The sequence below is a fragment of the Syzygium oleosum genome, unplaced genomic scaffold (genome assembly GCF_021117445.2).
Source record: "Syzygium oleosum isolate NSW1041296 unplaced genomic scaffold, Sole_v2.1 Sole_v2.25, whole genome shotgun sequence".
NCBI lineage: Eukaryota > Viridiplantae > Streptophyta > Magnoliopsida > Myrtales > Myrtaceae > Syzygium > Syzygium oleosum.
Window position 1 is genome coordinate 285,498 of NW_026607509.1, and position 27,189 is coordinate 312,686.

Genomic DNA, 27,189 nt, shown 5'->3' on the forward strand with positions numbered 1-27,189 from the left:
GACTGCTTCTTTGATGCTTCTTGGAAGCCATTGAAGCTCAATTTCCATGAATGGACCCCAGAAATGAAAAAGACTTGTCTATATAGATCTCAACAGCAAGATGGGGTCATCAACACCCACGGAACGGTAACACGACAATTTTCTGTCCTTGAAAGAGACAATTCTTTGTGTGTGTGAGAGTGATTAGTCTAATGACGAAAGTTAATCGTAGAATTGGGCCCAATCAAGCAGGGTGCACGAGACAGATTTTCCCACTCGATATGGCAAGTGTCCCAATCCCCCTCGCCCCTCGGCGTATTCGGAAGAGCATAGCCCCCTCTTGATTTCGCTTCCCGCCAAATTTTCCATGACTAATATGCTGGACTCAATTCATATCCGTTAGAATAATTAAATATTAAATCACGCATTCATTTAACAGCTTAAGTTTTTAGAACAGTCGATAGTGGTCCCACAAAATCTCACAATATCATCCTCATCACTATTGATATTATGGGGGGTTGGGCGACTGCTAATAATTTAATGATAAAAGTGTTCTCAACACTGCCTCTTGGAAGCGGCCATGGCAGTTTCCTCTGCTAAAACTTCCGAGTTGGTTCTTAAAGCTTCTATGTAAGTGGCAGCTTCCTCTGCAGTTTCCTCTGTTAAACTTCTGAGTTGGTTCTTAAAAATTTGTCTATAACAGCTCTCACCCACAAGAGGAAGCGGCACAGCCATCTCTCACAACACACATTCATTTGTTAAGCTCGCGATAGAGCAACGCAGTTTTGATCTTTAGAGAGAAGGGAAAACGGAGGATAATGGTGTTCAGATTTGCCACCTTCGATCCGGCCCAAGATCCCGATGATTTCAACCCGGCTTTTCCACCTACTCCGTCATCGTCGCCCTCAGTAACACTCTGTCAGCCGTGCGAATACACTCGCACTTTCACCAAAACCATTGTCAGGCGACTTGTTGCTGCCGGTGCTTCTCTTGTCTTAACAGCCCCAGCCCTTGAATTGCGTGATGATGAGATTCGAGACCGATACGCAGAGACGCCATTTCATAGTATCAATTTCGATGTCCGTCCAGAATTTCACCAAAGACAACTTAAAGAGTTTACTTTGAAGGAGTTGAAGGTGGCTACCCGAAATTTTAGCGACGAGAAACTTATAGGCAGAGGTGGATTTGGCGATGTCTATGAGGGTCAGTTAGCTGATGGCTCTCTAGTGGCAATCAAAAGATACAGACGAGGCAGCACTCAAGGTTTAAGAGAGTTCGAAACAGAAGTAATGGTTGGCAGCATCATACCCCTACGGCACAATCTGCTTCCCTTGCTCGGATTTTGCAGATCCTCAGAATGCGGGGACTTCTTGCTTGTGTCCCCCTTGATGGTCAATAAAAGTGTGGACTGCTGCTTGAGCAAGCGGCCCGAGACACGACCCCTGCTGGACTGGCTTACCCGCAGAAAGATAGCCGTGGGAGCTGCGAGAGGGCTGTCCCGTCTGCATGATCTGAGCATTGTGCACCTATTTATCAAACCTTCAAACATTCTGTTGGATGAGGAATTTGAGCCTCACATTGGAGACTTTGGGTTGGTCAAGCTAACCGAACGCAGGCGTGGTGAATGCTCGGTGGATGGCATCGAGGAGGCACCTGTACTTCCGAGGAATGAATCCGAAGCAGGATCCCACGGTGAAGATTCCTATTCCACGAATAAAATATATGGCACATATGGATATATGGCGCCAGAATATGCGAGGGAGGGGAAATACTCGGTGAAGACCGACGTCTTTGCATTTGGAATAACGCTTCTGGAACTCGTGACCGGACAAAGAGCTACTCGCGTAAATGGCCGGTCTGTGATGTTAGGCGATTGGGTAAAACGGCTTCTGGTAGAGGGTAGTTGGGAAATCGTAGTCGATTTCAATCTGCAGGGTGAGTATGACCACGAGGAAATAGAGAAAGTGATCAAGCTGGCTCTTTTGTGCACACATCCAGTCCCAAGAGAACGACCGCACGTGGCACAAGTAATCAAAATACTTGAAGGCCATAGCATCGAGGAGGCATGGGAGGAGTATCATCACTCGAAGGAGTATCTGATTCCGTTGATGCAACTTCCAACCCTTTACCAGACTGGGGATGTCTCCTCGTCGCTGCTCAGTCCCGAAGAATTATCCGGACCCAGATAATCTATTTTTGATGCAATGATACGAACCATGTACATGGCTCAGGCTTTTAAAAAGAATCCTCGAGTGTTTGATATGTCACAGGAGAGGTGTACTATGCTGAAGACCACCCGCCACTAGAGAAACGTCGTCGCTTATGTTATAAAATTGCTTCAGTACTGCACGTGTTCTTTGAATACGTTTCTTTTTCTTTAGTTTGTTTCAGTTAATAAAATCATGTTATCCTAGTCTTTAGGAAGTAGTTAGATATGTTGTTGGGATTTTCATTCACGATTCTCTCACTTTCAGTTTGTTTTAACTTTAAATTTAAGATTGAGAAATCAAATAGTCGTAGTTTTCCTTGTTGGCTGCATAACCGTATACTTCTTTTCTTCTTCAGCACTCCAATCCTCTGTTTTTTTCATCTTTAAAAACTCACAAATTGGTATCAGAGCACTCTTCTTGAGGGATCTGTGTGTGAGTTTGACACGGCATGGAAGCCGAAGCCAGTTTCTCATCAATTGCTCCGCCGGTGTTCGACGGAGACAACTACCAGATTTGGGCAGTACGCATGGAGACATACTTGGATGTCTTGGATCTTTGGGAAGCAGTGGACGAAGACTATGAAATTCCTACTCTTCCAAACAATCCTACCATGGCACAGATCAAAGCGCAAAAGGAGAAGAAGGCGAAGAAATCAAAGGCAAAGGCCTACTTGTTTGCTGCAGTCTCATCCACCATCTTCACTCGTATCATGTTCTGAAGTCAGCAAATGAGATATGGGATTATCTCAAGACCGAATACGAAGGAGACGAAAGGATCCGAAGGATGCAAGTGCTGAATCTGGTACATGACTTTGAGTTGCAGAAGATGAAGCAGACCGAATCCATTAAAGAGTATTCTGACAGGTTGCTTAACATTGCAAGCCGAGTCAGACTACTCTACTCTTCTCTACCAGAATCAAGAATTGTTGAAAAAATCCTTGTAACGATGCCTGAAAAATTTGATGCCATGATTACATCCTTAGAAAACACTAAGGCTATGTCAAAAATCACTCTGGCAGAACTGTTGAATGCTTTACAAGCGCAGGAGCAAAGAAGAGCTATGAGGCAGGAAGGTGAAATTGAAGGAGCCTTACCTGCAAAACATCATGAAGCTGACAAAAACAAGAAGAAAAAGCAGAAAAGCCAAGAGGGAAATTCGGTCTTCCCTGCTTCGAGTAGCAACAAAAGCAGAAATGGAAATTTCAAGGGTAAATACCCTCCTTGCCATCACTATGGGAAGAAAGGTCACCCTCCATTCAAATGTTGGGGGAGACCTGACGCCAAATGTTCCAAATGCAATTAGCTCGGACACAAGGCAGTGATATGCAGGAATAAAAATCAGGTGCAGGAAGCAGATGCTCAAGTTGCAGACCAAGAAGAGGAGGATCAATTGTTTGTAGCCACTTGCTTCTCAAGCAGAGAATCAAATGTGAGTTGGCTGATAGATAGTGGTTGTACAAACCACATGACTCACGATAGAAGTCTTTTCAAAGAGTTGAAGCCCACGGCAATCACAAAGGTCAGTATAGGGAATGGTAACCATATTCCGGTGAAGGGAAAGGAAACCATTGTCATCTCAACAAATTCAGGTACGAAGTCAATTTCAGATGTTCTCTTTATACCTGATATTGACCAAAATTTGTTGAGTGTTGGTCAGCTCATTGAACAAGGATTCAAGGTGTTTTTGAAGATAAACTTTGCCTCATACAAGATGCAAATGGAAAGGAAATCGTCGAAGCAAAAATGAGATGCAAGAGCTTCTCATTTGAACCAACCAAGGAGGAGCAAGCTGCTTATTCCATGGAGGAGAATGTGACTGAGACTTGGCACAAGAGACTAGGCCATTGTCACCTTTCAAGAATGTTGTTGATGAAGAAAAAGGAGTTGTCAAATGGTTTACCAGTCTTTGCAGACCATTTATTGAATTGTCATGCCTGTCAATTCGGTAAACAAAATAGAAATCCATTTCCTAAGTCAACTTGGAGAGCCTCTCACAAGTTGCAACTAATCCACACAGATGTTGCTGGTCCTCAAAGAACTCAATCACTCGCAAGTAGTCAGTACTACGTCATTTTCATAGATGATTTCAGTACAATGTGTTGGATATTTTTCATGAAGCATAAATCAAAAGTGGCTGGCACATTTTGGAAGTTCAAGAAAATGGTGGAGAAGCAGAGTGGCAGCAACATTCAATGCATTAGGTTTGACAATGGAAGAGAGTATACTTCAGAGCAGTTTAACAAGTTCTGCGAAGAATCTGGCATTGAGCACCAACTCACCGATCCCTACACTCTACAGCAGAATGGAGTCAGTAAGCGGAGAAACAGATACATAATGGAAATGACTCGATGCATGCTTCATGACAAGGAGTTGCCAAAGAATTTCTGAGCTGAGGTAGCAAGCATTGCGGTTTTCTAGTAGAATAGATTGCCTACCAAGGCATTAGAGGACAAAACTCCATTCGAGGCATGGTATGGCTATAAACCTTCACTCAATTTCGTTAGAGTGTTCGGTTGTATGTGTTTCTCTCACGTTTCACAGGTCAAGCGTGATAAACTTGACAAGAAGTCAGAACCGGGCATCTTCGTGGGTTACAGTTCTTCCTCCAAGGCCTACAAGGTGTAGCAACCTCAAACGGGGAAGATAATTGTCAACAGAGATGTGTTCTTTAATGAAGATGAGAAGTGGAACTGGAAATAGACACAAGAGACATCCACAAGCAAGCAGAAATCATGTCTTCCCTTCCAAACAATAGAAGAGTGAGCAACAAAACAGTGGCAAGAAGAGTTGGAAGATGATCCACCGATCCATGGAACAAGACTGCTCTCTTATATCTATCAGAGATGCAATGTGGCCATTTGTGAACCTGCAGGGTGTGAAGAAGCTATTAAAGACCAGAACTGGAAGAGGAGTTGTCGATGATAAAAAAAAAAAAAATAAGACTTGAGAGCTTGTTGACAAACCGAAGGATAGAAAGGATATTGGAGTAAAGCGGGTGTTCATAACCAAGTTAAATGCAGATGGTTCCATCAACAAGTACAAGGCTAGACTTGTAGTTAAGGGTTATGCACAGATTTTTGGTGTTTATTATTCAGACACCTTTGCACCCATGGCTAGATTGGACACCATAAGACTCTTGCTAGCAATTGCAGCTCAAAAGGGTTGGAAGGTATTTCAACTAGATGTAAAATCTGCATTCTTGAATGGTATTTTGTAGGAAGAGATCTATGTTGAACAACCCAAGGGATTCGTGGAACAAGGTGAAGAGGAGAAGGTCTACTTGCTCAAGAAGGCTCTATACGGCTTGAAACAAGCACCTAGAGCATGGTATAGCAACATAGATGAGCATCTGTCAAGCCTCGGATTTGAAAAAAGCATGTCAGAGGCTACTCTTTATGTGAAACATAAGGGAGATGATCTGCTTATAGTCTCTCTTTATGTTGATGATCTCTTAATCACATGTGGTAATGCCAAGCTTGTTGAAGAGTTCAAAATAGAAATGATGCAGATCTTTGAAATGACAGACCTTGACTAATGGCATACTTTCTGGGAATGGAGATTAAGCAATTGGAAGATGAAGTTTTCATCTGTCAAAAGAAGTATGCCAAGGAAATTCTCAAGAAGTTTCGTATGGAGGATTGCAAGGCAATGGCCACTCCAATGAATCAAAAGGAGAGCTTGAGCAAAGAGGATGGGATTGATAGAGTTGAAGAGGGTTACTTTCGAAGTCTGATTGATTGTCTAATGTATCTCACGGCATCAAGACCAGACATTTTATTTTCTGTAAGTCTCTTATCTCGTTTTATGCATTGTGCTACTGAAATGCACTTAAGAGCAGCAAAAAGAGTAGTGAGAAACATTAAAGGAACAATTGAATTTGGTGTGAAGTTTAAGAAAAGCTAAGATTTCAAGCTGTTGGGATTTTCTGACAGTGATTGGGGAGGTTAGGTGGATGATATGAAAAGTACCTCTGGTTATTGTTTTAGTCTTGGCTCAGGAATTTTCTCATGGTGCTTTGAGAAGCAGGAAGTTGTAGCACAATACATAGCAGAAGCTGAGTTCATAGCAGCCACAGCAGCGGTTAATCAGGCAATTTGGCTAAGAAAAATTTTATGTGATTTGAACCTGAAGCAGTGGAACAACACGGAAATTCTTGTTGATAATCAGGCAGCAATAGCAATTTCTCACAATCCAGTTTTTCATGGGAAGACTAAACATTTCAAAATCAAGTTTTTCTTTCTAAGGGAAGTGCAGAAAAAAGGCGAAATTGCACTTGTTTACTGCAAGTCAGAAAATCAGTTGGCAGATATTTTCACGAAGCCATTGCCTGTAAGCAAATTTGAAGATCTAAGGAAGAAGCTCGGGATTTGTAGCACCTAAAGCAAGGAGGAGTGTTATAAAATTGCTTCAATACTGCACGTGTTCTTTGAATACGTTTCTTTTTCTTTAGTTTGTTTCGGTTAATAAAATCATGTTACCCTAGTCTTTAGGAAGTAGTTAGATATGTTGTTGGGATTTTCATCCACGATTCTCTCACTTTCAGTTTGTTTCAACTTTAAATTCAAGATTGAGAAATCAAATAGTCATAGTTTTCCTTGTTGGCTGCATATCCGTATACTTCTTTTCTTCTTCAGCACTTCAATCCTCTGTTTTTTTCATCTTTAAAAACTCACAGCTTATAATGGGTAGAAATTATTGCCAGCAAGGACATAACCTACCTGCCTAAGTTGTGATAAACCACAAATTCCGTTGTTTTCCCCTATTTTTATTCTGGCTTCATAGAAACCCCACCATGAGGTGGGTACTATACAATACTATTGTCTTCCCTGGTCGACATTTGCCGCCCTTAAGTCCACATAAGGGAAAGGGGGTGGCCGTGAGAAGGACGGAAGTCTGAAGAGTAACCATACATAATAATAAAAGCCCACCAAGAGCTGGTCACAACGTCTCAGAGTACAGAATTTACACAAAAGCATATCCTCAAACCAGATGTCTCCATAAAAATGAAAAAACAACTACACAATCGAGTGACAACCGATTAATCCCCACGTCGAATCGGTCCTCCTAAGCATCACGGGGTAAGGAACCTGAATGTTAAAGGAAAGGAAAAAATCAAACACGTCTCAATAAGTGATATTTATCTCGTTAAGGGATCGAACACCAATTATGCACCTTTTGTAAACGTCACTTTCGCTATAAAAAAAAAACGATTAACAAAGCTTACAGAGCCAAAACAGTGCATTTGCATCAGTAACTCCAAATATGTGCTCACAAGATAGCATTTTAACATAAAAACAAAAGTGTGTCAATTGTCGAGTTAATTAACTAATCTCTCTCCCATTGTCATGCAATACGGCCACATTTCTCATAACAAAGTTTCTTTCTTGATGTAGGTCTCCACCTATTATTAACCGGTGGCTTGAGTCACACAAAATGTCCCAAAAAGCAATACGTATACCAATTTCCGCTATCCAATTCAAGGTTTGTCATAGTAATAATAGCACGAAGTCCAACAATACTACTTTTAATCAACAGTATGAACTATCAAATTTATAATGAGAGTTGACAATCCAAATCATATAACTGAAAGTATTTCACATTTTCAATTCATTGCAGAAAGCAATCATCGAACTAAGTTCACAATGCTCTAAATATGAAAAGCAACAAATCGTAATGCAAATCCTATCAATGAAAATGTCGTAGATGTCCGGTCCCAATTTTATAAAACAAATGCTCCAAGCACTATCGCCTTCTTTTCAAATACCATGTCATGCCATGCTTAGCTTGTATCATAACAAATACTAAGTTTTCAAGACATGATATTTTGAAAATTCATAGGAAATAAAAGCACCACTCACCTACAACCAAACACCAAATTGGAAGCTACGCTGTTTTGGAAAAATTTGCAATCTTATCAAAGAAGCATTAACTAAATGTCAAACTTTTGCGCCGACAAACCTCGACTGAGACTCTACTAAGAGACTCTTTTTTTGGGTCAAACATCCACTCACTTTATGATATTTATTAAAAAGAATTGGTGGTGTTTAGAGAATATTTGTTGTATAAAGCTGGGCTGGGCATTTTCTATCCTTTTGGTTATTTGAAATTGACATAGTAAAACATCTCTTGAAATAGTTTGTGGGTTTTGATTTGTGAATTGATTTGAGAAATGTTGTGTGAAATGTGATAGGGGTCATAGGTCGCTCGATTCCTCAAGTTAAGTACTTTTGGTAGTTAAGGTCGATCCACATACATGATGATTTACATAAGCTTGGAGTCAACACCATCCTTACGACAACATAAACTTTTACTAATGAACGGCTGGGAAGTGCAATGACTCAGTTCCGAATAGGATGAGTTGTGAGAATGATTTAGATTGAACATGTCTCACTAATTGGATAGTCATTTGTGTTCTTTTATGACTTGTTGGAATTCCTATCCAAGGTGGGAAGTTTCAGCTAACAGATCATTAATTGGCCAGAAAAACAAATAAGAAATAATAACACAGACCTAATTGAATATGCTTTCCAGTTTTCATCAAATCTGGAAAAGGGTTTGTTTTTTCCACTTCTACAGTTTGGGCCTCTTGTCGTCGAGGCCATTGGGGTCAAACACAACAAACAGCTGCTCCTGTCAAATTTGTATTTCACATCAAAGCGACATGGTTATTGGGCTTAATCAGACCAAACAAAGTGGGTGGGCCTGAGTTTGGAATCGGGTTGTCATCGATCATGTTCAGAAGTGAAGTATCTAATAAGACCAAGAAAATTGTTTAAGAAGTCCTAAATCTATTACACTTTTTTTCAATTTAGTTATAAACTTTTCAATTTTGTCAATTGAGTCATAAACCTTTTTTCATATTTTGTCAATCAAATCCATCCGGCTAATTTGGTCGAAAATCGTTGATAAGGACTCCAACCGTCCTACGTGACACTACCAGCATACGGTCGGGTGACATGAACAAATTTTAACAATATCTTAATTTTTTTTGAATTTTTTATTTTCCTTTTCTTTTTTCTTTTCTTTTTCCTTTTTTTTTCTTTTCTTTGTTTTTGTAAACCTCCTCGGCGGCCACAGGCGAGGGCATCGCGGCCCTCGCTAAGATCTAAGCGAGGGCGCGGAGGCCCTCACCCGCAACCGACGAGGGTGTCAGCCCTCGCCTGGATCTAGGCGAGGGTCTGACACCCTCGCCTGTGCCCGACAAGGTTGCCGCTTTATAAAAAAACAAAGAAAGGAAAAGAAAAAGAAAACGAAAAGAAGGAAAATTAATACAAAATTTTGAAAAAAAATATAAAAATTTGTCCATATCATCGCCAGCCGTGCCACATTGGACAGCCGGTGTCCACGTCAGAGATTTCCGGTCAAAATAGGCTAGATTGACTCAATGGGCAAAACGTGAAAAGGTTTAAGACTCAATTGGCAAAAGTACAAAAGATTTAGGATTTTTTAGACGATTTTCCCAATAAGATCCTACATTACCAAATCATTGAAACAAGAGCAGCAAATTGTAGCAGTTCATAGACATGACCAAGCTCAACATAACTCGTGCGTGCACTTCCTATCCCCCTTAAGTTCCAGGAACAAACTGTTAGATTACATGGAATTCGTCTCCCGTGCGAGGGGAAATGTTGTTTGATATACTTCATGTACCCCGTCTCTCAACAATTTGCGTTTTGATTAGCCATGACAAGTCTAATGCCGTAAGTATATAAAACACGTGGCTTTCTTCTCTCTTCTTGCTAAATTGGGAATTTTCTCATATAGCTCAATCAAATGTGAATACCATGAAGTTGCTTTTCCGCAATAATTTACTAGGCCAATAGCACTAAAGTATAGTCAAAGAGAAAATTCAAAATAAGTGTTAAAGTATCTCGCATCGCTTAAAGTCTAAATTAACTTTATATATTCATGTTTAGGAAGAAAAGCCAAACGCAAGAGCGGTTTATCAATTAATGAAATCACGGAAATTGAACTCATCTCACGCTCGTCGTGTTCAATGGTCCACAATTGACAGAATTTATTTATGGACCGACTAGCAGGTCTGGCAGGCAGGCTCAGGCATTGAATTTTAGGTACAGCTTTTCACATTGCAAACGCTAATGTAACTGCTGAGGTGTGGCATTGACCATCACGTCGTTGTCCGAGTCACGACCACAAAAGTCGGACACCCGCAACAACCCACGAAGTTTCCAGGAAAGTTCGAAAAGCTTAAGATATGTTCGCAGCTTCACTATTAAAAGGGAGAACCGTATCGCACGGGAGACCCGCACTCGTACGCAGCCGTATACAACAAAAACAAGAAGTTGGAAAAATCCGCCACACGTCCCGGTTTCCCCGAATTGTCTATCTTCGTATCTTGTCCCGAAAAATTTATCAATTCAACCGATTAGTGATTAGTGATTAGTATTATTCTAGAGGTAAAAGGTTATTGTTTGTGCACTTGGTGTCGGTCACAAGACGCCAATATAATCCCAAAGCGAAGAAAACGACTGTTGCTACGCCGCGTTCTGCGACTTGTGCCGTGTGCATGTTCGAGGCTCCCCATTGGTCTCATCTTCTGAATTTCTGATATATCATATTGGTCGCGAGCCCGTCGCTATTAACTATTGAGTAAAGAAAGAGGCGGTTGGCGCGCTCGCTTCCCGCCAAACTGCCCGTTTCCGACGACTTCTTCCGGCCGTCGCGTGTAAAATCCGAAGCCACTGCACTATGAACGATGCTTGAGATATGCTTTAGCTTGAAAAAGTTTGGCTATAATGGCATGGCTATACTAATTTATAGAGAACAAAAAGCGAAACCTACAACCTAACTCGATTGTTATGGCCTCTAATCTAAGTTTCGTCGAGTAACTGCCTATCCTCATCCTTCCACACGGGCCGTAAAGTACAGAAGATTAAGGTACCGTAGTCAACACAGGTAAAAACCGTTCGCGCTTCGTATGACGAATCACCAAATGAAAGATCGGTAAGCAGACAAACCGGGTGCCAAGAGATAACGATAGACATTCCAGATGTTCAAAAGGGTATGCTTATCTGGAAGGTGGATAAAGCGTACATCGCCCATTCGGCTCTTGATTACGACCTCTTGTGTCGGGGAGATAGATCAAGATTTCACACCTGGCCTGCTCATGCTTGTAGCGATTTCAAGTAAAGCGCAGTTCTTTGGGGGAGAAAGATGGGTCTGCTTTTCATTCTTGAGTATTCAAAGAAAGCAACTCCCTTTCGTGTTTTATTCACAGTTCGCGTGTATCAAAACGTCTACTTTTTTTGTCGTTTTTGGTAGCGGGATGCAATGGGAGTTAGCTTTATGCGCGTGACTTGTTTCTCTTATGGACTGAGAGAAAGACGGGAAGCTGCGCGCTTTACAGCTTTTCGCGACTGTCCGTCCGTCTGTCATGCATTAGCAGGGAAACAAACAAGACATGTCCCTCACGTCTTACAGGAACGCACACAACCCAACAAGTTTCAATCATGGAAGAGAGAAGAGGATGTACACATGAATTGTCATTTTCGCTCTAAGTAGCAGCAGTAAAAGACAGAAGTCATTTGATCTTCCGGCGTGTTTTAATCGTCGTCTCCATGGAAATGACCCAATAAAAGGAAGGTTCAAGAAAGAACGACTCTCGGAAGATCGCCGGCGACCCTCTTCCCCCGGTAATCGACCCGCCGTACTGGCGGAAGATTTTCAAGAAAAGCAGGAAGAGAAAAGTGTGCTGAATCTAGAAGGCAGTCCTCAAAATTCAGCAGGCCTGCCGAATCAGGAAATCGATTTTGAGAGTTTGACTTAGGACCATGACAAACAAAATAAAGTAAGAAATAAGCAATTTGGGAAATGGGGAAGAGCTAGCGTCCAGTCAATTTAGCCACAGATAAGCCCTCCTCCCATTGTTGATAATGCCTCTCACCTTATCCCCAACGAACGTACTTCCAAAAAGCATGTTGGGATCACAGATCAGCCACCATACAGATCTGGGTCACTGACAGATTCGATCGTGCGAGCTTTGATCGATCCAAGGAATCGTATCTAATCCTAAATTTCGTGCCCTAGAATGGAGATCAATCATCATCAGTTCAAACAAATTGCCGTAATGAAGCAACTGGGTCATTAGAATATGCATCTGGAGATAAAACCCGACACAGACGAGAAAACAGAGTTCAAGTTTGATTTCGTCACTCGTATATGTACGGCAGAGAGAGAGAGAGACAAAATGACAAATTCCTCCCATCACAAAACAATCCCGGCCGTTGATCTCTTCCTTTGCCAAGATCTCGGCCCTTGTCACCCGCCCGAGTTACCATTTCCGAGACAAACAAGCACCAAAAAAAAAAAAAGAAGGCGAAAATCACAACGGCGCACGGTAGGATCATCAGGTGCAGACAACTACTGACTTCAGAGCATTATCACTGTATAATACGGCATTGAATGAGTAGTGATAAGTCATCATCTTCATCTCTGCAGTTCCATCATCTGAGCGAAGTCATCGAAGCACACGAACCCGTCCCCGTTCTTGTCCACCTCCGCGATCATGCGCCTGCACTCCTCTAGGGTGCACCGCTCGTCCCCGAGCGCCTTGAACACCCCGAGGAGCTCCTCCGCCGTGATCCGCCCGTCGTGGTCCGCGTCGAAGAACTCGAACGTCTCCCGCAGCTCCGCGTCGTCGCAGGCCGGCGCGCACGCCGAGCCCACCCGGCTCAGCAGCTCCTCGATGCTCACGGCGGCGTCCTCCCCCTCGCCGTGACACCCCACCTCGCTCAGCATCACCGCCACCTCGTCCCGGCTGCCGAGCCGGCTGAGGAGGGCCTCCAGCTCCTTCCGCGACACGACCCCGTCGCCGTCCCGGTCGATGAGCCCGAACGCGCGGGAGAGCTCCGGGTCGCCCCTCCAACCCCCGCCGCCAAGCACGCTGGTCGGGGTCAGGGACTCGCGCTTGTGGACGGAGGGGGAGGAGTCGTCGGAGGAGAGGGAGGAGGCGGTGGTGCCGGAGCCGAAGGACGGCGGGTTGGAGCGGGACGCGACGGAGCGGCCCTTCCGAGACCCGAACAGGTGCTTAGGGCTGCCGAGCCTGAGGGCCTTGGAGGTGATCTTGATGAGCCTCATGGCCAGAGAGAGAGAGTGAAGAAGAGGAAGGAAAGAGACGTACAGAAGATAGATAAAGAAGGTGAGAGGAGCAGGTGAGGAGATAGAGAGAGAACGGTGGTGGAAAGAGGGAGGAAGGTGTGGGTGCTTAAATGATGGAGGTCTGGAGACTGCAGCGACAGCCATGGCAGCTTCCGCGAAGCTTCGTTTTGCGGAGAAAAATATTACCGCGAATTTTCTTTGGGAAGGGTATTTATAGGATGTGATGAATCAGTGGGGCCCGGCGCCACTCCTTGATTGGGGAAATAAAACAAAATCAATCGGGGATTTAATGTGGACAAAAAATTGGTAGATCTGTTCGTTTTATCTCTCGTTTTTTTCCTTTTGCCTTTTTGGCAGCCGGTCAGGTCCGAGCATATATGCTTAGTTTTCATTTGTTTATTAGATTAACAAAGTGTCCGAGATACTTACCGAACATGTTCTATATGAAAAGGGTCGATACGGTGCACACTATAGTTTTGTTTTTCATTGCTCTTTTGCTGCGCACCAATGACTATGAGAATGTATAAAGTTGGTTGTAGGTCGAAGCTACGTCGCTATAATGATTTGTTATTGGGTTTTCTTCCTAGGAGTCATGGCGTGGGGATTCCGGCCGCCACTTTTAGCCGAGACTTGAGAGATTATTCTTTTCATTATAATTATAAATATTAATTAAAAAATATTATGAAAAATGAGAGTACAGTGCAAATTATAATCTTTTTTTTCATTACCCTTTTGCTTCGCACTAATGATTATGAAAATGCATAAATTGATTGTACGTCGAAAATGCATCGCTGTAATGATTTGTTGATGGGGTTTTTTTTTTTTTATAAGAGTGGCAGCGTGGGACTCCGGGGGCGACTTTTAGTCGAGATTTGAGATTGTTTATTTTGGCCTCCGATGGTGGGAGGAAAATATTTCAAATTGCGGATGTACTACACGACAGTGAGCACTCGTCCTATTAACTTCATCATACTCGATCTCATATGTGCGTGCATCTCCTTCTTTTCTTTTCTTGAATTGTGTGATTACACCGAATGTCACTGCCAAGCCACCGCATAAAGATGACATTTTCAATGTTGTGTTCACCAAAATGAGAGCAAGGCGCTTTCTTTCTCCCACCGTGAAAGCGACCTTCTTCTTGGCCTCGGTTACGGCTCAAAATTGGCTTCGTATGTTTGTCTCGTGATGGATAATACTCTCGAGAACATTATGATGCTACAAATCTAACCAGAATAGTGAATTCAGATTGCAAATTGCAAATTGCAAATTGCAAATTGCAAATTGCCCAAAAAGGAAAGGCTTTTGAGGTAATTTTCGTAATCTAATTTCCCCAGGGAAAATTACCAAAAAAGTCATAAACCTTTTGTAATTGTGTCAATTCGGTCCCTAAACCTTTTTTTTTTGCCATTTCGGTCCTAAACCTTTTACAATTGTGCAATTCATCCATCCGCCACTTTTTGGCCGGCCGTGGCTGATTGGCGCCGTGGCCGTAGACTAACGTGGCATTATTTTAATATTTTTTTCCTTTTTTTTTTCCTTCTTCCCCCTGGCCGGACGGCCAAGGGGAGGCTTGCCGGCGAGGTCACCTCGCCGGCCATGGCGAGGCCGACCTCGCCCGGCCATGGCGAGGTCGAGCTCGCTGGCCATGGGAGACACTCGCCCGACGACGGCGAGGTCTCGTCAGATCTGGGCGAGGCCTCGCCGTCGCCCATGGCCGGCGAGTTCGACCTCGCCATGGCCGAGCGAGGTCGGCCTCGCCCATGGCAGGCGAGGTCGGCCTCGCCATGGCCGGCGAGATCACCTCGCCGGCAAGCCTCCCCCTGGCCGGTTCGGCCAGGGGGAAGAAGGAAAAAAAAAAGGAAAAAAAATATTAAAATAATGCCACGTCAACCGATCCGGCGTCGGCCCGCTGGCGCCGGCCGGCGTCCACGTCGGCCGGCCAGGTCAAAAGTGGCGGATGAATTTGAATTGGCACAATTGTAAAAGGTTTAGGGCTGAAATGGCAAAAAAAAAAGGTTTAGGACTGAATTGACACAATTACAAAAGGTTTAGGACTTTTTTGATAATTTTCCCGATTTCCCCATGGTGCCAATCATTTGGACGAAGAGGTTGGTTTTTTGGCTTTTGCTGACCCAAATAATTGTCAGGCCTTTCTAGGAAGAACGAACAGGAAAATTGTCAACAAAAAAAAAAAACAGCAGAGAGTATAGGAACATAAATTAAAAAATAGGATAAAAGACACCAAAAATACTAAATTATGCACACTACGATATGTTTACTTTAATTTTTTTTTCTGTGACACCAAAAATTTCAAATTTGTATCTGTGTGACACATTTACCCTCCGTCAAAGTTCTGGTAATGTGAACAGCTAAAAATCTACCTGCATAGATGACATGGCACTTGTAAGGACCTGGGCCCCACCACGCTTCCGCCACTCCTTGTGTAATATTATCCGATATTGTTCGCTTTGGACACTAAGTCCTCACCGTTTTAAAACGCGTTATCTGGGGTAGGGCCCCAACCCATCCCAGTCCAATATTGTCCTCTTTGGGGATCACACACCCCTCAAGGCTTTGTTCTTAGCACAGCGGAAGCTTGTGTGAAATGCGTTATACAGAATAGAGAACCCAAGCCTTATAAACTAACCCAGGACTCCCCCCCTAAGCGATATGGGACAAGAGACATGCCCCCCTTGCCATCCTAGAAGCCTGCCAGGAGCCGCTCCTTGTCCAGGCCCTCCGGCCCCGGCGACCACTCCCCGCCCTCGTCGGACCGGGTCGTTACAGCACTCACATAACTTAAGTGAAATAAAAACGACGCCGTTTTAACTAAAAAGTCGTGTGTGATGGTAAATGTGCTACATACGTATAAGTCTAAGGTGAATGTGTCACGGTGAGTATATCATTTAGGGTTTTTTGCAACTTTTTCCAAGAAAAAGGCAGAGGCTATAGGAAAATGAATTAGAATAAATATTATGTGAATTATCCTACATTAATTCAACGGAAGGAATAAATTAATTTACGTCATGAAAATCGCGACACGTTAATCTCGTGGTTGGTGAAAATGTCGGGGTCGAGGGAGTCAATCAAGTCAACTATAAAGATAGATAATTCCACCTACGCAGGTTTTGCGTGTCGGTGAATTCCTAATATTAAAATCTCATAGTTTAAAGCCAAAATAGAGATCAAAAAGAAGAAGAAGAAGAAGAAGAAGAAGAAAATATGAAGGGAAGACATTCTACCTTAATCAAACCCCAACTTGAACTTAAGAATATGGATTAAATGAGTGTTTGCCAGAGATACATTGACCCCTCACGTTTATCTGTGCGAGGAGTGGAAACAAAAGAATCCAAAAGATGGCATGCTTCACATGAGCTAGGCTTCTAGATTTGCCCCCCTCACAACTTGGAATAGATTGATCCACATTTTTTTTTAATTCTTTTTTTTTCTCATTTTGAATTTCGTGATCGTAAATATATGTTTGAGGTCAAGGATATCGTCGTGTCGTGTGAGCGTTGAAGTAACGGGTATGATGTGTGTATTAAGAAATCTTACTAAACTCTTTTTTTTCACTCGGTGATATGGTGATGTTACATCGGATGTTTTGAATAGATTGATCATGCGTATTTCGATATCTAGAAATTTGCCGTATAACTAAGCCCGCATGGTTCTCGCATGAATCGCAATGGGATCGGATTAGAAAAGGGGGGGGGGGGGGTCAAAGGAGGTTAAGGTGAATGATTTGACATTAGGCTAAACTTAGAAGCCGAAGCTCTTACGAGGGTCCGCATGGCCTGTCTCCATTTTATGGAGCGGGCTCAATAGATACATTCCTTATTTTAACGTACCGGAATTCCCTCTAAATCTTTTTCATCCCTAGGAAGAGGAAATACCTTCTGGAAATTTTACATCTCAGTGATTCCGAGATCGGGACGCGAACCGAGATGGATACTTCTAAAGACCTGGTCAGGTCGATTGGAGGCCACTTATATGCCTGATATTTTGTTGGAAAACCTCTTGGTGAATACGTGTGCATCTTCCAAGCAACTTCCCAGGTGCTTTCCAAGTTTTTGGGTTTCCCATGGCATCGACTGGACATTAGTGGCAATGTCGACGGGTCAAATTTCTCCAATCTTTTGTCAGCTTGGTGGTGGTGGGGGATGCTCACGTCAAGCTCATCGGCCCGATCACTTGTGGTTGAAACTCACTATGTGTGCACCTCCTTGTGATAAATCAATGATGTCGTCCACTTCTTATAACAGGAACACTTCTTGAGATTGATAGAGATATCGGGCTACATTTTTGTTGCGGGGAAGTAAAGAAAGGGTTGAAATTTCCTGAGTAGGACGCATTGTGACGCCATCTTAAAGATGGTAATATCTCCGACAGGATTCGCGATCCAACGCAGCAAGCTCCGACGAAAATTTTGTCCACATGACATGATGCCTAGGCTCTAACCCTCCTCGCTCATTTTGTCTGCCGAGCAAGGGATGAGCGCGATTCGAGCCTTGAAATGACAGTCTATACGGAGTAGATACAAAAGCGACGATTTGGAGTGGAAGAGGACGAATACAGAATCGCATTGCTATACACGTGCCGTGGTTCAGTGTTACTGGACAATCACGAATCACCTTTGAACATAATGAATATCCCGATCCGAGAAAGTGCCCCCCTTGCCATCGGATGAATGACGGGTTCACGTGGATTTCGAATTCTAAGCAAAGACCGTGTCGCGGTATCGAGCTCATATAACCTTTTTTTGAAAAAAAACCTACCATATAAATAATGACCTGCCACTTAGGATATGATTGGTAACTTGCCAAATAGTAACTAATTCTATTCTTTTACTTCAGGGAACAAAAAATGAACAGAAATCCATTTGGTAAATTTTTTTGTTCCCGGGCACAAATTTATTGCTAGGATCAGTTTTGAAACAGAATCAAGAATAAATAAAAAATTGATTCTTGATTCTGGGAACAAGAATCAGAAATAGAAAAGATTTTTTTTCTTTTTCTTCTTTCCTATTCTTCTTTCGTGTTCTTCTTAGCCATGGCCGGGTCGCTGGCGACCGGCCACAAGCTAGGGCCGGTGAGGGCGTCGCGGCCCTCGCCGACCATAGGTGAGGGTCCCCCTTGCCGGATCCGGCGAGGGCCACAACGCCCTCACCGGCCATGGCCAAGAAAGAGAAGAAGAAGAAAAAAAGAAAAAAAAAAGAAAGAAATATTAAAATATTATTAATAAAAGGAAATTTTGTACAGTTACCAAATGAATTTTTGTTCTTTTTCTATTTCAGGAATGGAAATTTTAGGTCATTACCAAACGCCTTCAAATGCTTAGAAATTATTTTCAGAAACATAATAAAAAAAATCATTTCTGAGTAGAAATTATTTTCGGGAACAGAATGATTACCAAACACACTCTTGCTTTCTTCGATAAAGTACTGCTTACTTCCCTAAAGTAACGACAACAGTTTTACTTGTTAAAACACCATGGAAAACAAGGCCGTCCTTCCGATATCATCGAAACAAAATGAAGAAAGCGAGGATGGAAAGCAAAGAGCGAAGGAACAAAAGAGTGGTTTTTTTTTTTTTTTTTTAGTCGAAGACAAAAGAGTGGTTTAACCGTTCAAAGCGCACACATTCCGAACAGTGTCGCTTTTGGCATTTACTTGGTGCTAAACAACGGGACCTCCCCTCAAAACCTTCGGCCCGTCACAGAGAGAGAGAGAGGAAGAAAAGGCTCAGTTCACAGGATTTGGGCATTTCTAGGACATTGGCATGTTCATCTTTTTTGTCGCCGACAGGAACCGCACGCCGAAAAGGTTCGGCACACAGACATTTGAAGGCTCACGGAAACTACTGTTCTTCTTCTTCTTCTCCTTCTTAAGTGCCCGCTTTTCGTGGATTCGTCTCTCATCTCGTGACCGTTGCTCGATTCCCTGAGAAAGTCAATTGATTCAAGTCGCCCCCTTGCGCGTCGCGGACGTATAGCTACTGCGGCGTTTGTCGGGCGGGATTTCGGATGATCCTAAACCTTTAGTATTTGCGCCAATTTAGTCTTTTTTATTTCTTTATTTCTTTTCTTTTTTTTTTCCCTCCCCTCCCTTCTTCTTCCAGCCGGTCACCAAGGCTAGAGGTCGGCGAGGTCGAAGGCCTCTGGCGAGGGCTCGAGCCTCACCGGCGGCTGGGCGAGGCACGACCTCGCCAGCCTCTGGCCTCTGGCCGGTTGCAGGTCCGGCGACCGGCTGGAGGAAGGAGGGAGGGGAGGAAAAAAAAAAAGAATAAATAAATAAATAAATAATTCTAAAGAATATTAAAATATCATTAAAGTTGTCCACGTCAACACCGATGACTGGCTGCTGGTCGGCTGGCGTTCACGTTAGTAAAATCCGGCCAAAATTGATCGAAATGACTAAATTGACACAAATACAAAAGGTTTAGAACAGAATTGGTACAAATACAAAAGGTTTAGAACTGAATTTGTACTAAAAAAAAGTTTGGGACTAAATTGACACTAATATAAAAAGTTTAAGATTAAATTGATACTAATGTCAAAGGTTTAGAACTTTTTTATACTTTTCCCTTGATTTTCCGTATATCTTTTGGAGAAGAGAGATTACGCACATTAAAAAATCTAGAATCTTCTGAGTGTAAGTAATTACTTTCAAGAAACTACATAGGTGTTGATGTTGTCATCAATCTCGTAAAACACATGGAAAGTCAGAAAATGTTAGGAGGATGACGAAAGTCCCTAAGCTCCAAAGGAGAAATGCATTCACCAGTTTAATCAACCTAGAGTCTCAATCGTGTGATTTGATATCATGTCGGTCGATGTTGAGCGTGACTTCGACCAATCCAAACCTGTAACCGATACTTTCTGCTCAAATTCTCAGTACACATGGCTCGACAAGTATCGACATGAAGTAGATAGATGGCACATGCCCATAGGCTCATCATTCTATCTAGTTCTAGGCTTCTAGCTTGCCGTGCTCGAATTCGTGAATTTGACCAAAATCGAGATTGTGTTCACTAGTGCTGCATCAAGTCAACCCAAGGTCCAATGCAGTGAATGTTCACAATACCAAGCTCAACAAATCTTGCAAACCATCTTACCATCCGAGATCTACAAGAGTAAACTGTTCATTAAAGAAAATGAAACGAGCGTCTTTTTCCCCTCCAAGGCTCTACAGGCCAATAAATGACTCGATTAATGTCAGCGTGGGATTGATTTGGTTGATTAGAACTAGTTTTAGACAAGAATGGTATCTCTTCGATTATCCGTGTTATAAGCTAAGACAGCCCATACTCCTCCTGCTCGGTGCAACAAATGGTCCACTCAAATGAGTTGTCATTTGAAAAGGAGAAAGCGTGATTGATTGACCGATTGGTGTCCACTCCTATTCATGGGTCTCTTTCAGATTCCGGTGAAAGGTGGGGGGATATTGCTTGAGCCATCGTGCACTTACCAAAACGAAAGGGGTTTGGACATTTCTCAATGGAAACTGTTTTGTCTCTTTGGTCTGTGAATTTGCAAATGGGGCTCACTGTTCCACACTCAAAAAGGCCCCCTGTCCCCTTCCATTCCATATGCTCCCAAGTTAGCACGGAGAGCCACCCTTCATTGCAATCGAACGTACATAAACCGGTCCCCTGCCCTTGACGGGCGATGTTCAAGTTCCCAACAAGAGTCGATCGCGTGAATCTGAAAGCTGATTGTATATGACGGCATTCATATCTCTAGCAGTTTCTTCATACACCTCGAAGATTATGTATTGATGGGTCGCTCACTCTGCAATGCTCTCTGAGACGTATCCCACTAATACCCGCGTACAGGGAAACGTAGAGAAAAGATATACATACATGTATGCATCACGCGCATTAGACGACAATTACTTAGACATCACATGATTCGAAAATGATGATAGTATGAAAATGATCCAAGTGGGCATATTCAATTATCAGAGCCCTCCACTTGTGAAGCTGGGATAACTGATAACTGGCTTAATTCTTTGCTACTAGCACACTAAAGGTTGAAGCAGCACCGGTCATTGCATGTGAAAAGGTAGGATGATCAATTTTCCTGTTTAATCTCATGCCGATTAGACATGCCGCGTGAGATATTTTGTCCGTATACTTCGTATTTCTGCATCGCAGCCTTCAATTAGATCATAAGATATACAAAGAAAGAACAATTAACAAATGCAGTCAAGTGTATTTTCATTTCACACGGAACCCTTTCATCCACCTTATCAGTAAAATGCTGGCTCACTTCTGCTAACATCATTGTGATGAACTCTCATAATTACCCAGATGCATCATCTAAACTCTCTCGATATGAGCATGAAATCCTAAACATGACGGCAGATGATAAGAGAGCAAGACTAGAGAGATATTGAATGATTTGAATCAAAATGATAATGTGCATACAACTTAAAATTCCTGATTATCATCAAGCTACCTCACATGCAAGAGAGAGGAGCAATTTCTAATTCAAGAACAGAAACTTAAATTCAGAGTTACTGGCTTCTCAACCGGAGACTGCGCCGCCAATTAAGCGACTCTACTCACTCTGATGCCAAAAGCAGCATGAGGGAAATTCCTATGCAACCTTGACTATTCAAGTTGGCTTCGATTGGTTGGCAGCATTTGCTGACGAGAAAGAAGATTCAGAGTTCACTGGTTGAGGTCATGAAGACACACCATCTGCATGGATCTATTCATTTCTGTGATGAGCATCAACATGACCTGAGATGTTATTGCCATCTAGAGTAGTTAGATTTGAGCCGCTTTCGCCGTTTGCATCATCATCGCCAGATTCGGATGCCGAACTCACATCCATCTCCTTCTCTGGCGAATCCAGTTGCAAGCATTCGGGGACTTCGCAGCTGCAGTCCCCGCTTCGATTTGGAGATGCCAGATCCTCTCTCCGCACAACATTGAGCACGAACCCGTCAGGAATCCTTTCTGCCTGTAAAAGATCGCCTTCATTGACTGTTATGCTCGAGCTGTTTCTGGTCCCTATATCCCTCTGGTCAAGCTCCATGCGCTCTGAACTCCGGTCTGGTGTGGTCACCCTCAAGGCGTGGAAAAACGGGTCTCTTCCCATCTGGGCATTGGCAGAATTTGGACTAGGCAACATCTTCAGTTCGACTTCAATGTCCAAATTCTGGACGTAATCGATGAACTTATTTGCCGATTCAGTCCTCATCAATGGGCCACCTGACCTCGTCCATGAATTCAAATCAACGTTCTCCGATTCACTGTCGCTTCCGTCATGCCTGTGAGCCCGTAAATTTCTGCCTGACAATCCTCCTGATGCATGACAACCACTTCCCTGAGGATGTAAGGAGGAAGCCACATCGTTGGGGATATATTCCTCAAGGGACCCTGTTGAGTTTTCTCGAGCAAGGCAATTCCATGAAGGGATCCTCCTAGAAGCATTGAACCTGACTGTGTTGGCTAAACCGTGAGAAGAAGCGGCCGCTGCTCTCTCGGCGCTTCTTTTGAGTCTGCGCATGTGGTTTAGGACCGCAACGCATTCATCAAGGGCAAGTTCAATGTCGCAATTGGCTTTTATGGCCGAGAGCTTCTCCCAAGTGCACCTCCTCCCCTGATTGACCGCCTTTTGCAGCTCCACAAGAGATGGATTTTGTATTATCTTTGAGTACTGCCCATAAGAAGAGGTATAAGAATGAGCAACCAGAGTCACCAACCCACTATAGCTAAAAATATGCAATTCTTCGAGAAGAATTAACAGCACATATTACGATACAACGGTATGTTGTTACACTTAAAGAGCTTGTGCTCAGATTGCAGGAACTCAACAATATCAACAGCACGCACATACCTGAGCAAGTGTTGCAGGTATAACAACAGTGACATCGCCCTCCCAATCTTGAGCAAACAGCTGGGCTATTCCTCCCAAAGGAAAACCAAGTTCCAGGACCTGGTTGCATCTATGTTTTACCTCCATCTCAGCAAGGTGAGCAAGCTGCACAACCAACCATAGCATGTCATTTTCTTCTTAGGAACTGAAGGACAGACAACTCTATTAAGCAAACATGAACGCATCGAGTCAGGCTGAGAAGACATGATCAAGCTCAAAAGGTTTTGATTGTTAGAAGCTGAAGCACAGATTATAATCAGTAAAACAAGTTGTTGACACCTATTTTTTAATGGGTGGGTCGTGACACAAGTAAAACTGTATATATATTGTACAATGAAACACGACCTTTTAAAATGGCATGTCTGCAGCTCTAATAAAGACTAACGACACAAACTGAACATGTCGCTCAGAACATTAGGAATTGGCATGCCGCTGTTAGTGAATGGCCACCTGTCGACCGAACACTAAACTTAAGCGTCCACAAACAGATGGGGTATGCATATGTCGGCATGCCCCAAGAGGGCAAAACAGACGAAGATAAAGGAATGCAGTGTCCCCTGATAATGGTCAGAAAAAGAAGAACATATAAATCTGCGCAAGCAACTCTAGTAACAAAAAAACACAAGCACTGTGATCCAAGTCGAGAAGAGGAGTTCGGATAAGAACACCACAGGATGCATGTTGCAGCCCACTGATACATACCTTGGCTGCAAAGTTTCCTCCATAAGCTCTAACAAAGTCCTTGAGCCTTAGAAATGGGGCGATATGAGGGTTGGCCTGACTGACGATGAAATGATTAACGTTGAATAGCTCCTTCAGCTGCATCATTGGCAAATCAATCTCCAAGCTACCATCCCTCCACCGACGCATAGACGGGCCCAACCCCTCCTCCGGTTCCAAATTGAATGGCGGATGGTACGGAATAATTTCTCCACTCCGATCCTTCGCCATTAGTTCCTGCGCTTCAAAAAGACCAGGGAAGGCACAAGAGGCAGTCACTGCGCTCCATATCACCACGTGAGGCGAAGTCAAGTAATTGAGGCATCTAGGGGGCTCGTGCTTCCTTGGCGAGCACACCGTTATCCCAAGAACTCGTCCAGTCATGTCATAGGCTTCTTGAAATGTAAGATTACTGGTGAGGTTCCTCAACATCCACTGCAAATGTCTGATCTCGTGAACAGCTCCTTGTGTCATGACCCTTCTCACGACTGTAAAAATGCCACCTAATTGATCGAAGAACTGCAATGAGTGCAAAGAATCCTCAAAGAAACTCTGGAGCTCAGGCCAAGACCTTGTCGCAACGATGGCGCACATGATGGATCCAACACTGGAGCCTGCAATTATTCTAGGTAAAAGCTTGTGCTTCACCAACGTTTTCACCACACCGATGTGAAATGCTCCGAGGGACGCTCCTCCGCTCAAAAGCAGAGCCGTCCTGCCAAAGGCATGCCTTGTTTCGTGCATGAAAGCAAGCTTCTCTTCCAAAGAGAGCTCTTCAGAATCTGATTCACACACCATTCTTAACTGTGTCGACACCTCGTCAATGTAGTCCTTTATGAGCTTCGGCACTTGAAGCCTGCCTTTGTGAAGTTCAGGATTGCACATGTTGCCTAGATTTCTCACTAGATCGGCTCTCATGCAAAAGATGATATCTCGCAGAGATCCCTCCTGGCGACGCTGGCGGAGCTCTTGAAGCTTATTCCTCACCAGTTCATCATCATAAAGGTCACAATCATTCATCCTTAGCGTCTCCTTATCGAGCATCTTCGCAGCATGAACCCACTCCTCGTAGGTCAGCGCCGTTCTCATCATATTCCTCCAAAACTTCCTCCGGTAGGCCATCTCAGCCCTCGCTTTTACGTTGGTGTACCGTTTCAACAAGAAAGCAACTATAGTAACCATCGCTAGGATTCCTTGTGGATTTCTCGGATGCAACCAAGAAAACACAGGTGCCACCAAGGCACTCATCCTATAGAAGTAAGCCAAAAGTACACGCAAGATTTCGTGTTGCAGATGGGAAAAGGATTTACAGAACAGAATCCTAAAAGCAATCGTTCGCCCCATGATTGTTGAAGGGCCGATCGAGAACCGATCGACACTCGCCTCATTGCTTATATCCATGCCTTGACGCACAAACTCTAAACCCTCTATTTCCCGATATGTCGAACTAAACTTGCCAAATGAACAGAAGGAGGAATAGTTTCGTAATTCTCCAAACGCATCTGACGCAACCTAAAACCCCCGAACGGCTCGGTTGTGCAGGGAAAGGTGGCGGCTTTCCTGAGAAATAGATCTTTTCTTGTACAAGACGGGAAAAAACCTTAAAAAGCAAGAATTCGTGAACTAGCGCTTCTTACATAATCTTAATGAGACCAAAAGAGGAACCAAACTGGATTTCATCCTAACCTACAATCGCCAACTAATCAAATCGCAACCTAAGACGGCACGAAGGCAGTAAAACAAAAGCCAAGATCAAGAAACCTTTCTTATACGTCAGAGGAACTCATAACAGAAAGAGAAACATACTTTGCAAATTCGTGAAAGCCCAAACAAGAACGGACCTACGAGCCAATCTGACCTCAAAATGCTCGAAATGTTCAGGACCCAACATCCACCGACCAATGCAATCTGCAATCAAATTCCAACCAGCTATCGAACCGATCCGCAAGAACCCAGATCACCCATCAAGGCAAAATGCAAAAGTTCGAAGAATGCGAAGTGGCAGAGAGGGATGGTGGGGTGGTGGGGATGTGGGTCGGAATCGGTAAGGTAAAAGATGCAGAATCTCGGGATCGGTGAAGGAAGAGATAAACATTATGGACGTAACGTAGAGCCGGATCAGCAGAGTCGTGGGGCGACGACTTTGGATGGATCGAAGTCGACAACACTCATCGGAACTCACGATTCATCAATCCAATCCAAAGAAGGGTGCGAAAAGCGGGAAAGAAAACGAGAAGAAAAGTAGCGGATAGCGAAAGGACTCTTCTTTCTTGCGCGCTACGAGTCAAAAAGCGGTTAAATCTGGGACGTTTCTAGTTTTGGGCATGTACGGCGTACGCTGATACCGATGTTCTCCGGATCGGAAAGAGATCTATTTCTTTCTCTCTGTTTTTAAAAAACGATCACCGGACTTTGACTCAATATGTAATGACATATTTTTTAATTTATTTAATATGATTCATAAACTTTAACTTAATGTGTAATATAACCCCTGAACTTTTAGTACATGTTTAATTTAGTCCATAACTATGTGAAAATATTCAATGTAGTCCTTGGTCCATGGGCCACATTGAATAAATTAAAAGTTCAGGGACCACATTGAACTTAGGCTAAAGTTCAAGAACTACATTGAACAAATTAAAATTTCAAGGACCACATTACACATTGGATCAAAATTTCGGAACTGTTTACATCATTATTCTTTTTTTTTTTAACTGGAATGCATTATTTGGGCCATGGCCCATCAAAAGTGATATTTGGGTAAATTGGATACTTGGATTGAAGCAGCAATCGAGCCTGTTATTCCTAATCTTGTCCAGTAGGGAAGGAAAAAAAAAAGTCTATACGTAATTCCTACTTCATTCAACCTCTTCAAACCAAGGAAAAAAAAACAAAATCCCATCCCCTCATAATATTTTTGTGAAATTCATTCATTTTGAAGATTTAGACAATATACGAATTTCTCGATACAATTTATATAGATTTCCAATAAGCCAATTCCAATTTTCAAGGATTAAGCACGTCCGATTTCTAAACGAGTATAGAGATCTTATTAATAGAAGTAACATGATGTTTTGTGATTTAGACAATATACGAGTTTCTTGTTATAATCTATGAATTTTGCCGTCCCCCAAAATTATTTATTATCTATTCCTACCTCTCTCAAGAAAAATCCGCAACATACAAATATGGAAATTAACAAGAACACGCCGAGTTTCTATGAGCCCAATGCATCAAAACCCTTAAAATTTCAGGGACGACTGATTTGTAATTTTTCT

At 43.0% G+C, this 27,189-nt stretch overlaps 3 protein-coding genes across 4 annotated transcripts; 1 reads left to right on the forward strand and 2 right to left on the reverse strand.

Annotated features, from left to right (window-relative positions):
• The first annotated feature begins 514 nt into the window (after positions 1-514).
• On the forward strand, positions 515-2,168 carry LOC130134931 (BRASSINOSTEROID INSENSITIVE 1-associated receptor kinase 1-like). Its single transcript, XM_056302969.1, has one exon. The coding sequence runs from the start codon at positions 798-800 to the stop codon at positions 2,166-2,168; it is 1,371 nt and encodes a 456-aa protein (XP_056158944.1). The 5' UTR covers positions 515-797.
• Positions 2,169-12,326: 10,158 nt separating this feature from the next.
• On the reverse strand, positions 12,327-13,396 carry LOC115674593 (probable calcium-binding protein CML36). Its single transcript, XM_030597025.2, has one exon. It carries the CDS (start codon positions 13,283-13,285, stop codon positions 12,635-12,637), a length of 651 nt encoding a protein of 216 aa, XP_030452885.1. The 5' UTR covers positions 13,286-13,396; the 3' UTR covers positions 12,327-12,634.
• An 8,291-nt stretch (positions 13,397-21,687) lies between these two features.
• LOC115674591 (triacylglycerol lipase SDP1-like) lies at positions 21,688-26,043 on the reverse strand. Of its 2 annotated transcripts, XM_030597019.2 has the most exons (4): positions 25,770-26,043; positions 23,894-25,471; positions 23,153-23,296; positions 21,688-22,972 (listed from the first exon to the last, which is right to left on the reverse strand). In XM_030597019.2, the coding sequence occupies exons 2-4, from the start codon at positions 25,310-25,312 to the stop codon at positions 22,019-22,021; spliced, it is 2,517 nt and encodes an 838-aa protein (XP_030452879.1). In that variant the 5' UTR covers positions 25,313-25,471; positions 25,770-26,043; the 3' UTR covers positions 21,688-22,018. The 2 variants fall into 2 exon arrangements, with proteins under 2 accessions (XP_030452879.1, XP_056158974.1); XM_056302999.1 differs by having other exon boundaries at positions 23,894-26,043.
• Between the last annotated feature and the right edge of the window lie 1,146 nt (positions 26,044-27,189).